Source organism: Leucoraja erinacea, chromosome 7, assembly GCF_028641065.1.
Source record: "Leucoraja erinacea ecotype New England chromosome 7, Leri_hhj_1, whole genome shotgun sequence".
NCBI lineage: Eukaryota > Metazoa > Chordata > Chondrichthyes > Rajiformes > Rajidae > Leucoraja > Leucoraja erinaceus.
The window spans coordinates 30,943,004-30,956,649 of record NC_073383.1 but is presented as its reverse complement, the minus strand read 5'-3'; the positions used below and the strand labels follow the sequence as shown (position 1 = coordinate 30,956,649).

Here is a 13,646-nt window from a genome sequence, read left to right as displayed (position 1 = left end):
AAATACTAGTTTTTGGCTGTGTCGTTAGATGCAAAACCAAATGGATAATACTAAATATATACAAGTAATAATGTCACTACAATTAGAGCAGTGAGTCTTATTTTGTACTTCCTATTTTGAGAAGGAATGATGTCAAGGACACAAGTTGGGTAGAAAAGAAACATTGAGGGCATGTCGTTTCCATTGTAAGTGAAGGTTGAAGAAACAACATATTCATTAGCAAACAAATCTGATAATAAGAAAAAAAACATAGCTTTTAGTTTAGAAAAACAGCATGGAAGCAGGTACTTCAATCCACTGAGTCCACACCAACTATCGACCATCCATTCACACTAGTTCTATGTTATCCCACGTTCTCAACCACTCCCTACACACTAGGGACAATTTACAGAGGGTCAATTAACCTACAAACCCACACGTCTTTGGGATGTGTGAGGAAACCTGAAACATAGCCTTCTTGTTTGGAAAGTTTTACGATTCTACATTTAAAATGTTGCCACATTTAAAATTAATACAAAATAAACACGACTCGAAAAATAATTTGAACATTAACCCACAAAGGTAGTCTTTCTGATAAAGTTACCCAAATCCACGTCTATCATTAAAAGCTTATCAACAGCAGCATATTAATCTCAGTTTTTTGGGATTGTTACATTTTTGAGACCAAAAAATTAAAACATTTGCCAAATCACTTTATCAATCCAATGTTCCAGATTTACCCATTTAAAGGTCATAATGATTAATTCAAATCCCCATGTACATTGCTAATTTTATAGAAAATTAAATTTAGCAGCTTATTTATAGGTCAGGACAATTAAAAAAAATTAAATAAGACATTTGATTTATTTTAAAAACAAGCCAAGATTGTTACAAAAAACCTTTGCTGGTCAGCTTTCGTAAATCGATCAAGATTGAGAGAAAAGCTTGCACTTTTCATAGCTTGGGTCATATCAAAGATTTTGAGTGTGATCGAGTTGGTGACACCAGCAGACACTGGACAAACGGCCGGTCGGAGAACCGGGGGGTGGGGGTCAAACCTTCTGCGCCTTCAGGGTTGGCTGTGGGAGGCGCCCCCCTCCCGTAGCACGAAATATCAAGAGCCGGCAAAGAGAGAAGGACAGCTCACTGGCGATCTGAATGTGGCGATGGCTGCAACAGGCCTTTCTGTCCAACTGTAGCTTGGACAGTGTAAAATGGCGCCAAAATCTGGCAACTATTGCATATGGGCTCTGTGGGCTGTTTATCTGCATGTCGAGGACTGTCTTTATGTATGGCAATAATAACATTGATCTTGAGTCCAGAGTCTAAAGTCACGTTTTATTGTCATATGTCCCATTCAGAACAATGAGATTCTTATTTGCAGCAGCACAACAGTATATGCAAAACATTGTACTCTGTAACAATATAATAAATGAGAAAAGAGTTTCACTGTGTATATACATATATATACACACACACATATACACACTCACACACATATATATATGCACCTATGTATGCACACGCAAATATACACAAAAACAAATAACCAATAATAGTGCAAAAAGACAAAAGTCTATGTAGTTCAGAGGTTGTATTGTTTAATAGCCTGATGGCTGTAGGGAAGAATGCAAAGGATGTATTTTGCTGTTCCTTGGTACTCGTGACAGTAATAGAACTATACTTTCTGAAGCGAGATACGCATAATAAAGGAAAGCGCAGCAACTGTCTACGTAGCAAGCTCACAAAGCAATCACAAACAGGAATCTTTTTTTGTGATACTGATGGAGAGGCAAGCATTGTCTATAATGTTGTCTATGAAATAATGTCAAGGGCCAGGTGAACTAAGCGATTGTATTTTATGATAAGCCATTTATAAAGCAGACACTTCAACAGTGTTGCACTCTGTCAATACTGCACTGAAGAGGCAAATCTGGGTTATTGTACACAAGACTCAAGTGGATGTTGGGCACATCGAGTCAGAAGAAAGTGTGCCATGTGACACACAGTTTAATAAACAGCTGGCAAAATTTAACCTCATAAAGAAAAACTGCTAAAATATCTCATTAATACATTAATCCAAATGTAATTCAGAAGTTATTCTTAATAATGCATTCATCCAAAATATAGTTCAGAAGTAATTAATTCTTAAAATAGAATTCAGAATGTATTCTTAATAATTCATGAATTCAAAATATAATTCAGAAGTGATTCATTCTTAAAATATATTTTAGAAGTAATTTATTCTTAATAATTTATTAATTCAAAATATACTTCAGAAGTGATTCAGTTTTAATTTCAGGTTAAAAAAAGATTGGGATCACTAAAACTACATGAGAAAGGGAACAAAATAACGTCAAGAAAACCGTTTTCAGCTTTAAAAATAAGCTTTTGAACGGACAGTATTGGGATATTTGAGATGATAACTTTAATTGCCAGATTCAACGTTTCCTGGTATTACTGGTGAAAATGTCATTCTGCGTGTCAGTTGCCAGTACAAATGAAACAAGAGAAATACATCCTCGGGTCTATCCCGGTATCAGGTCGATGCTACAAGACTTGCCTTCTCGCCACCACAGTCTGTTCACAGCTCGACCCTTGGATTTTATTTCCAATTCATACAAACACAAAAAGAAGCCACTGACCATTGCCAATTCATCCAGTTTATATTCCGCATTCATGACTCACAGCCTTGCTGAGGTGAACTTTAATGTATATCCATAATTTGCCCAAGGCTCACAGAAAAATGCTTTGTATGTTAACTGCTGACAATATATATGTGCTCGCAACATATTTCATTTAAAAACACAACGTATTTGACGTCCTATCAATGCCTGGACTCTGCCAGTGACGGGATTCTGCCTGGTCAAATCAATGGTCTGATCAAATGCTTGGTCAAATCTAAATCAATGGCTTTCGTTGAAAAAAACACACAATTTGGGACAAAAAGCAGATTAAAAACACAATTACTTGCAGCATTTACGGCATTAGTAATCCACTGGTCACTCTTTACCACATTCATCTCTAATGCTATTGAATTATTGCAAAACATTATTCGTTTTCCTGCAGATAAAAACGTGTATGTGTATTTTTAAGTGCAAAGAAGAATTACCGTTGGTAACAATGGCTCCATCTGTACTCCCTGCTCCTTGATGTCCATCCCTGCCTCCTGCCTGCCGTCTGCACCTGACTCCAAACTCAGCCACAGCCTCGCTGCTTACTATTCGTATCAGGTAACACGGGCGCGGGCGCCCAATCACACACCAACGGCATGCCGTCGACGTGCGCGGGGGATGGTGGGACTTGTAGTCTTTAGCCAACTTGGTCCTCTCCAACTCAATGGCACGACTGCACTGTACAGACCTGTCCTCATTTCTGATGCACATGTAATTTTTCATATACAAGCATTTTATTTTTAGCTGCTATCCTAACCCCAAACTGGAATTGCGGATTGGATTGAATGCAAAGCAAACGTTTGCAATGTTAAACTACAATGTTTTAATCGTCTGAATTGCTATTTAGAGGTCATGATGATAATAAGAATAAAACAGAGAAAGGGAAGTGCATGGAGGGATACTGACTCAAAACAGCCATCGTCAGGATAAGGGTCGGCAGGAAGATTCACAGCACGTTTGCACAGCTTGCACTTCCTTTTAAATGAGCGTTGGAATAAATACGAGAAATGCACCAAGCAGCAACTATTGTATATGTGAGTGTTTTCCTAATGTGGTCAGACAGAACACGTCGTATTCCGGAGGAATAAAATTGCGCCTCTGCCTATCCTGTACACCTCTGTGAGCGTTTCCATCAGCCATCTCATTTAAAAATGCAGCAAGATGCAATTGGTGGTTTAGTTCACAAATTAATCAAGAAGAAGGAAAAATATCCGAATTGTTTCTGCTATAAATCGAAGAATGGAAAGAGCAATTAAAATATTGCCTCCGGGAAAACGCTGCTGCATTGTAATAACGCTGTGCTTACTCCAGCTCAGTTGGTAACTCACGGCACCATCCTTAATATAGCACATAGCGTTGTAAACATAATCTCCCCAGCTACGCAACGGAACTCCGCAGAGGCAATAATCTAACAATGATCACCTACATTTAGTCAGTGCTCTTAACGTAGCAAACAACGTTCCATGGTACGTGTTCAGTTAAATAAAATGCTTATTCAGTTACTCTTTGGGGCATTAAGGTAGGTAACATAATTTAGTCAAAAACTGGAATGCCCGAGAACGAGAAGAATCGGTATAAAATTATGAAAGGCATAGATAGGGTAGACAGTCAGAACATTTAATCTCCAGAGTGGAAATATCAAGGATTAGAGGGCATAGCTTTAAGATGAGAGGGGCAAATTTTAAAGGAGTTGTGCAGGGCAATTCTTTTTTCACATAGGGCGGCGGGTGCCTGGATCGCACTGCCAAGGGTGGTGGTGGAGGCAGATATGATAATGGCATTTAAGAAGCTTTTGGATAGACACGTGAATATGCAGGGAATGGAGGGATATGGATCATGTGCAGGCAGAGGAGTAGTTTAACCTGGCATCAAGTTCATCACAGACATTGTGTGTCCCCCATGCTTTGAGAGGTGGGGACAATCCCCCTCCCCCTCATGTTTTGTGAAACATGTTGCAGCAAAACTGGCTGTAGCGCCCAGGTACAGCTCGCTTGCAAAACACTTCAAAGACGTGCAGGTTTGTACATTAAGATGATCAGCCATGATCATATTGAATGGCAGTGCTATTTTCTATGTTTTCTATGTAAGTGCTTTGGTAAATTGTAAATTGTCCCTAGTGTGTCGGATGGTGCTAGTGTACGGGGTGATTGCTGGTCGGCGCGGACACGGTGAGCCAAAGGATCTGCAGTTCCCTGGTCGTCTGCGCGCCCAGGTTGGCTCGTCTGCCCCGGGACTGGCTGTAGCGCCCAGGTCGGCCCGCAGGTCTGACTGTAGCGCCCAGGCCACCTGCATGCCCTGGAAATGGCTGCAGTTCCCACGTCACCTGCGTGCCTGGGACAGGCTGCAGTTCCCAGGTCGCGAAAACGAATTGAAAGAAATTTGCCTCCAATCCAGATGATTTCGGGTTAAGGACCGGAGCCGGCCCGTGGGCCGTAGGTTGCCGACCCCTGTCCTAAATGTCGGCCTTCATTGTGTCCCCCCCATGTTTTAAAAGCGATTTCCGCCCATGTGCCGAAGGGTCTTTTCCTCTGCTGGACTCTTCTATGTTCCATTAGTTAATTACTTCCAAAACTGGCAGCTGAAGGTAGCGGGTGCCAAATCCCAGCATAATATCATTCTGAGATAAATCAGAGCCCAGAAAAAAAATACTGAAGAAATCTCAAAAGGTTGCACGGCTGGCTGAGAGGAAGGGCCATTCTAGACATGATTTGAAGACACAAGGAACTGCGGATGCTGGGATCTTCAGCAAAACACAAAGTGCAGTCTGAAGAAGGGTCCCGACCCAAAACCATCAGTCCATTCCCTCCACAGATGCTGCCTGTCCCTCCAACACGTTGCATTTTGCTCATTGATGATTCAAAGACAAATTCACCTTTGTCACTTACTCCACCTATCCCATAGTCATACAGCGTGGCAGCAGGCCCTTTGGCCCAACTTGCCCACTTTGACCAACATGTCCCATCTACACTAATCCCGCCCTATGTGTTCGGTCCATATCCCTCTAAACCTGTCCTATCCATGTATTTAAAGGTTTCTTAAACATTGTGATAGTGCCTGCCTCAACTACCTCCGCTGGCAGCTCATTCCACACACCCACCACCCTTTGTGATGTTGGAGTCATAAGGTCATACAGCACCTATGTCCCTATGGTTCTCGGTTCCCCAAATCTGAACCACGGACTCTACGCGTTTACCCGATATATTCCTTGTAAATCATCTCTGCATCTTTTCCAGCTTAACAACATATTTTCTATAACATGGTGACCATCTGCCAATCACCCATTCACCCTCTCACCTGTATCCACCTATCACTTTCCAGAATAGACACAAAGTGCTAGAGTAACTCAGCGGGTCAGGCAGCTTCTCTGGAGAAAAGGAATACGTGACGTTTCGAGTCGAATTCCTTCTTCAGCCTCATTTCAGATTCACTTGCCAGGCTTTGTCCCATTTCCCCCCCACGCCCCACCAACCCTCCTCTCTTTTCCAGCTTTTCTCCCTTACTCCTACCTGTCTGAAGAAGGTTCCTGACCCAAAACGTCACATATCTATGTTCTCCACAGATGCTTGCTGACCTGCTGAGCGACTCCAGCACTTTGGGACTTCTTTTGTAAACTAGCATCAGCAATTCCTCGTGTCCTACTCTTTCCACATTTCGTAACACTCTCCACACCATCTGTGGCTGGGAGTTTATCACAAAATGTAAGCTAATATTTCAGTGCCTATGATGTTCTGCATGAAACATTGAACACAAGACTTATTTCTAATGGAAACAGCATGGAAACAGGCTCTGCAGCCCACCAAGTCCACACTGACCATCGCTCACATGTTCTTTGTTATCCCACTTTCTCATCCACTCCCTGCACAATAGGGGGCAATTTACAAAGTGGCAATTAACCTGCAAACCCACACGTCTTTGGGATGTGGGAGGAAACCGCAGCACCCAGAAGAAACCCACGTGGTCACGAGAAGAACATGCAAACTCCACACACAGACAGTGCCCAAGGTGAGGATCGGACCCAGGTCTCTGGCATGGTGAGTCAGCAACTCTGTGGCTGTGCCATAGTGCCACCCACATAAAGAATACAATGTCTTGACCAATATTTAAACCTCAGTTGATGTCACGAGCAAACGTTATCTGGTCATTAGCACATTAAATGCCTGATTTCCAACATTGCAATAATGACTTAATTTGCTGCTAAGTGCTCTAGAAAGCGCTATATAAATGTGTATTTTTCAATATAATGTTCCCATCACCATGGTTACAAATGGTACTACACAAATGTCCTGTAATTATGTTAATACAAAAAGATTACACCTAGTATTTTAGGTGCAAGAGGAAACAAAGACCAACTTCTGATGATTTTTTAAACTTAATCTACACACTCTCCTTGATGTTAGAGTCATAGAGTTGTACAGCATAGAAACAGGCCCTTTGGCCCAACTCGTCCATGCCAACCAAGATGCTTCATCGAAGCTAGTCCTACCTGCCCATGTTTGGTCCATATTCCTCCAAACCTTTGGGACGGCACAATTGCGCAGCGATAGAGTTGCTAGCTTGCAGCGCCAGAGACCCGGATTTAATCCTGGTTATGAGTGCTATCTGTACGGAGTTTGTACGTACTCCCCGTGACCACGTGGGTTTCATCCGGATGCACCAGTTTCCCTCACATTCCAAAGACATGCAGACTTGTAGTTAAATTGGGTTCTGTAAATTGTCCCTAGTGAGTAGGATAGAACTAGTATATGGGTAATTGCTGTTTGACAAGGACAGGGGGCCAAAGGGCCTGTTTCCATGCTATATCTCTAAACTAAACTAAACTTTCCTATCCATGCACGTGTCCAAATGTCTTTTAAATGCTGTGATAGTACCTGTCTCAACTATCTCCTCTGGCAGCTCATTCCATACACCCACCATCCTCTGTGTGAGAAAATTGCTCCTCAGGTTCCTGTTAACTCAGCGGGTCAGGCAGGCAGCATCTTTGGAGAGAAGGAATGGGTAACGTTTCGGGTTGAGATCCTTCTTCAGACTCAACTATCTTCAGTCTGATCAAGGGTGTGGACCCGAAATGTCACCCATTCATTCTCTCCAGTGATGCTGCCTGCCTCGCTGAGTTACTCCAGCTTTTTGTGTCTATCTTATCTTATACCTATGTCCTCAGGTTCTTGATCCCCCTAACCTGAGGAAATGATGCTGTACATTCACCCCATCTATTCCCCTCACCTCTATAAGATGTCGGCACACTACTTTCTGTTTCATTAAATGTATTTAAGAAGAAGAGTCCTGACACGTATCGTCATCGGTCCATTCCCCTCCACAGATGCTACCTTACCCGCTGAATTCCTTCAGCACTTTGAGTTTCACTCAAGTCTCCAGCATCTGCAGCTTCTTGTGGCTCTGGAGAAAGCTGCAAAATTTAGTTAACAAAGGAACTTATCCCAATGTAAATCTTGAATCATGCTGGAGATCTGTTATATTAATCCTTTTTTTTAAATCATTTTTTTAATAATAATATAATAATCTTTATTGTCATTGTACAAGACAACGAAATTTTGTTGGAGCAGTCTTCCAGCTGCACAGGAATAGGAGTATAAAATACGTTTAAAAAAGAACTATAAAAAAAATGAGACTATAAACATATAGGAGTATGGGCGGGTGTGTGAGAGAGAGGGGGGGAATCAGTGTGGGAGGGGGATAGAGTTCAGTAGTGTCACAGCTCTATGGTAGAAGCTGTTTTTTAGTCTTGTCGTGCGGGCGCTCAGTGTCCTGTATCGTCTTCCTGAGGGCAGGGGGGTGAAGAGGCAGTGTCCAGGGTGTGTGCTGTCTCTAATGATGCCCTTGACCCTCCGGATGCAGCGGGTCCGGTAGATGTCCTCCAGTCTGGGGAGCTGGGTGCCAGTGATCCTCTCAGCAGTCTTAATGACGCGTTGGAGAGCTTTCCTGTTCTCTGCGGTGCAGCCAGAGTACCATACTGTGATGCAGTATGTGAGAACTGACTCGATGGCTGACCTGTAGAAGCTCACCAGCAGCTGTTGTGGGAGACGTGCCCTCTTCAAGCACCTCAGGAAGTGAAGCCTTTGAAGTCCTTTCTTGGCCGTCGCCGTGATGTTGACGGTCCAGGTCAGGTCGTGGCTGATGTTGACCCCGAGGTAATATAGAGACACAGTGTAGAATATAGAGACACAGTGTAGAAACAGGGCCTTCAGCCCACCGAATCCACAACCACCATCGATTACCCGTTCACACTAGTTCAAAGTAATCCAACTTTCTCATTCACAATTAACAGTGGCCAATTAACCTACAAACCTGCACAACTGTGGGATGTGGCAGAAACCAGAGCATAGGGAATAGTGAAAGGCCTAGATAGAGTGAATATGGAGAGGATGTTTCCACTAGTGGGAGAGCCTCGGACCAGAGGTCATAGCCTCAGAATAGGACATACCTTTAGAAAGGAGTTGAGGAGGAATTTATTTAGTCAGAGACTGTGGAGGCCAAATCAATGGATATTTTTAAGGAGGAGATTGATATATTCTTGATTAGCAAGGGTCAGGAATTATGGGGAGAATTGGGTTGAGAGGAAAAGATAGATCAGCCATGATTGCATGGCGGAGTAGACTTGATGGGCGAAATGTCCTCATTCTGCTCCTAAAATTTATGAAACCCACGTGCTCACAAGGATAACATGCAAACTCCACACATACAGCACCCAGGTTCAGAATCAAATCTGCCGCTTTATGGCAATCCGTCTTTCAACAAAATCAGGGCCTGTAATGCTTGTTGACCCAGTGACGTTCTGTCTAACATTAGAACTTTACAATTACACCAAATACTTTCACTTTACAAATAATTTCACTTATTATGTCGGGCAGCTAATCCATCTTACTGTTGGGGAATGGAATTTGTAAGAAATTAAATTTTCAATCCATTTAATATTAGATGTGCTTAGTTCTGTTATGAATGGGTGAACTTTAATGAATATCCAGTTTCATGTTCCAAATCCAGCTGTGTTTAATAGTAAGATTAAACGAGAACTTACCAGTTTGAAGTTTGATCTTGATTTTATGAGGAGTTACGATGAGCGATTACATGAAGAAGGGCCGTCCGTCTGCGTGCGCGTCAATCTTCAAAGCAGCAGTGTTAAATCACAGATAACTAAGAAGACCTGCGAATAGTAAGATTGTGAAAAAAACTAGAACTTCCATGTGACCTTGATAATATGAGGGTGGGAGCGGTGGGCACGTAATCGCTCATCGTAACTCCTCATAAAATCAAGATCAAACTTCAAACTGGTAAGTTCTCGTTTAATCTTACTATTTTACTTCGGAGTCACGTGAGTGACTACGTGAAGATTTCAAAGCTCTGTGATTTTATGCCGGCTACGAATCTAGGCGTCACTCACTGAATGGATTGACCATGGATGAGATTATTGTTAAAGCATTCAGACATAACGTAGTTAGTAACGACACTGATGCTTTAAAATAAAGGAAAAAATAAATGTTTTATTTGCTTCCCCTCCAAACCTGTGGGAAAGCTAGGTAACAGAACTTAAGATGGCACGAGCAAATACCCCTGGTCCGATTATGGGTTTATTATAAAACAGCTGGAACGTTCTTTCGTTCACCCATCCTGCAGCTGCTAGGATGTCATCAAGGGGCACGTCCATCGTTCTTGCTGCCGACGTAAATGCAGCCCTGGTGGAGTGAGATTTAAAGATATGAGTATTTATTCTCTCTACCACCATTACCTCCTTTAACCATCTGGAGATAGTTTGTGTCGACACCTTTCGGTGTGGTTTCTTGTGGCTGATGAGGACCGATTGTTCTGAGCCTCTGAGGTTTTCCGTGACTCTCAGGTAGTGGTGTAAATGTGTTACCACACACAATCGTAGGTCCTCTGGATATGCCAGGAACTGGATCTTCATCCCTGGCATTCCTGGCCTGCTCTGTGTGATCAGGTCCTTAACAACGAATGTTATATTATTCGTGTTGCTGGTCATGTAGTCCAGTCATAGTTTTTGTAGTGTCTGGACTCTTTGGGCTATTATTAGCGGCATCAGCATTACCACTTTCAATGTTAGTTTAGACAAAGATAAGGCCGTTGGCTGTCCCCACTGATGAAGTAAGGTCAGTACCATGCTTCCCACTTCTTAATATGAGTGGCGTACTGTTTTTTGGTACTGTCCCTCCATGCCTTTGTGATGACATCCACAGTTCGTTCGGATAAACCAATGTCTTGAAATGGCCTCCTCAGAATCTGCAAACCAACAAATCAATCCGGTCAGAAAGTGGATGGCTGCTCCCTGAAACTGGGTTTACTAGGAGATCTCTCCTCTTAGGTACAACCATTAATGGCTGGACTATGATCCCCAGTATTTTTGGGAATCAGGCTTGTGTAGGCCAATCTGGTACTACTAAAATGCCTGTGGCTTTGTCTTGCTTGATTTTAGTCAAGCATCGGTTTATGAGGCAGAATGGTGGGAATGCATAAATATACATTCCTCCCCAGTTTAGGGAAAAGGCATCCACTGACTCTGCTCCTGGGTCTGGCTCCCAGGACACATATCTGGGTAATTGATGGTTTAATCTAGATGCAAACAGATCCAAATCTGGAGTGCCAAATCGTATAGTTATTTCATTGAATACTGTACAATTCAACATCCATTCTATGTTGTCATTGAACATTCGTGACCTTGCATCTGCCACCATGTTATATCTTCCTGGTAGATATACTGCCGTGACCCAAATATCCCTCTCGATGCACCAGTGCCAAATGAGGTTAGATAATCTGTCACAGGGTACAGATTTTACACCACCCATGTGATTGATATATGCTACCGCAGTAGTGTTATCAATCTGAATTATAACATGCACATGTTGCATGTTGTTACAGAGAGACTTGAGTCCATATTGTGCCCCCAACAATTCTAGGTAATTGATTCCATATTGTTTGAGTATAGTTGACTCTTGCTCATTCCATCTGCCTCCACAGCTCCTGGCTGTGTTAGTGGCTCCCCATCCTAACCCGCTTGCGTCGGTTTGGAGAAACACTGATGGGCTCTCAATTAAGATTTCCCTTGAGCTGAGTCTTATGTTTGCCATCCACCATTGTAGTTCAATAATGGCTTCAGCTGGTAACCGCATTGATTTGCCAAACTGACCTGCATGCAATTTCAATGCTCGTTCCTTTGTCCGCTGTAAATGCTGGTAATGCAAAGGTCCGTAGCATACTGCAGGAAATGCAGCTACCAATTTGCCAATAGCACTTGCTGTTTGTCTGATAGTTGGTTTGTGTTTTTCTATCAGATCATTACAGGCTTTCCTCAAGTCTTTTTGTTTGCCTTTTGGCAAAGTCACCAACATGGTTACTGTGTTGATAGTAAATCGTAGATAATCAATTACCTTGGTAGGAGTTAATTTTGATTTTACTGGATGGATTAGGAACCCAAGTTTTTCAAACAGGGTTTTGGTTGCCTTGACTGTTGCTTCCGCCAATTCTTTGGTAACTCCAAAGATGAAAATGTCATCCAAATATGCCATGACTATGTGATTTTGAGATCTTAGCAGCCCCAGAATTGGTTTAAGTAATTTGGTAAACAGTCTAGGGGCTGATGTCAACCCATTTGGCAGAGCCTTGTATTGCCATTATTGACCCATCCAGGTAAACTTGGAAACCAACTGAGTTGCTGTTCCAAAATTGTCCATTTTAAAGTGTTTGTATTGCACATATGTATTTAGTTCCGTAAGATCCAAAATAATACGGATCCCTCCATCCTTTTTCTCTTTTGGAAAAATATTGTATATAAATTGGTGAGGTTCTGTGTATGACCTCTCAATGACATTATTGTCAGATAGCGTTTCAATTTCTTTTTGTACATCCATTGTCTCTTTTTGGGAAAAGACATATGTGCGAGTGTTAGAATGTGTTGGTGGTGGTGATAAATTTAAATTGAACTCAATTTTGAATCCTTCTATACTGTGCAGTATGAATGGATCCTTAGTAACCCAACACCATTCTTTTAAGAAGTATTTCAACCTTCCCCCCACCTGTAAGTGAGGTTCGTTTGGTATGTTCCCTGAGGAACTGGTTTGACTTACCTCTGTTGTTACTGGCGTCGTGGTGCTGGCTTTCGTCCGCGAGGTTTGGGGAGCAGAGCTGGTGGTTGCTCTCTCCTCATCCTCGCTGTCGGCCTGCTGGGCCCTGCCCCTAAAAAAGACCTTGTCTCAGGGGTGAATCTTCCTCCAGTGCCTGGCTCTCTAGGTGTAAAACGCCGAGAGCTGTAGGGGTGGAATCTCGTGGATGGGCCCCTGGGTGTGGGCTGACCTCCTGTTATGAGGTGCACGGTTTTTTGCCTCATCATCCAGGTCTCGTACCTGTCTAGACAGGTCTTCTCCAAACAGGTAGTTTGCGGGCTGGGTGTCGCTTGCTTTGCAAAGTGCTGCGAACTTCGAATTTATAGCCGGTTTTATAGCCTCTTTCCGTCTGCAGTTTATTTCGAAACGGGCATTACATAGCAGTGCCATGGTATCCTGCTCCCAGTCAGTGAGGATGCCTCCTTCCACACCTCCTGCAAACAAAGTGATTCCTGACCCCAGCAGGTTTAACACTTTTTTGGAACTTCAGTTCCTGGTTCCTGATTATGGGACCTATTTGTCCCCAAATTATGCGGTTCACCGCTTGTACCTTGAGGGAAGCACAGTTTGATGTTGGGGGGGTACCTGTTTAGGGTTTCTTCCATGGCAAGATTCTTGAGTTGATGAGACGGCAAGTAGTTGATGTTACTTGCTAGGTCTTCATCCAAGGGTGCTCCCAGTGCTGTGGAGATCGCAAATTTAGTTGATTGTAGGGGTACTTCCTCCAGTCCCCCCCGGGAGTGTTCCCCCCCTGTGCTTCCAAACTCTGAGTCCGGGTAATCCCCGCATGTACTTCCCCCTTCCATGGGGAAGACATATTGCTGCCCAGAGTATGAGGCTGCTGGCACGGTCTGTAAATGGGACT

The 13,646-nt window shown here is 42.9% G+C and overlaps 1 protein-coding gene across 1 annotated transcript in view; it reads right to left on the bottom strand.

Annotated features, from left to right (window-relative positions):
- The window catches only part of slc4a10a (solute carrier family 4 member 10a), a 123,745-nt gene extending 120,517 nt beyond the window's left edge, over nucleotides 1–3,228 (bottom strand). Inside the window, 1 exon segment of the mRNA XM_055638141.1 lies at nucleotides 3,092–3,228. Within this exon segment, the coding sequence (XP_055494116.1) occupies nucleotides 3,092–3,139 (48 nt within the window). The 5' untranslated portion in view covers nucleotides 3,140–3,228.
- Between the last annotated feature and the right edge of the window lie 10,418 nt (nucleotides 3,229–13,646).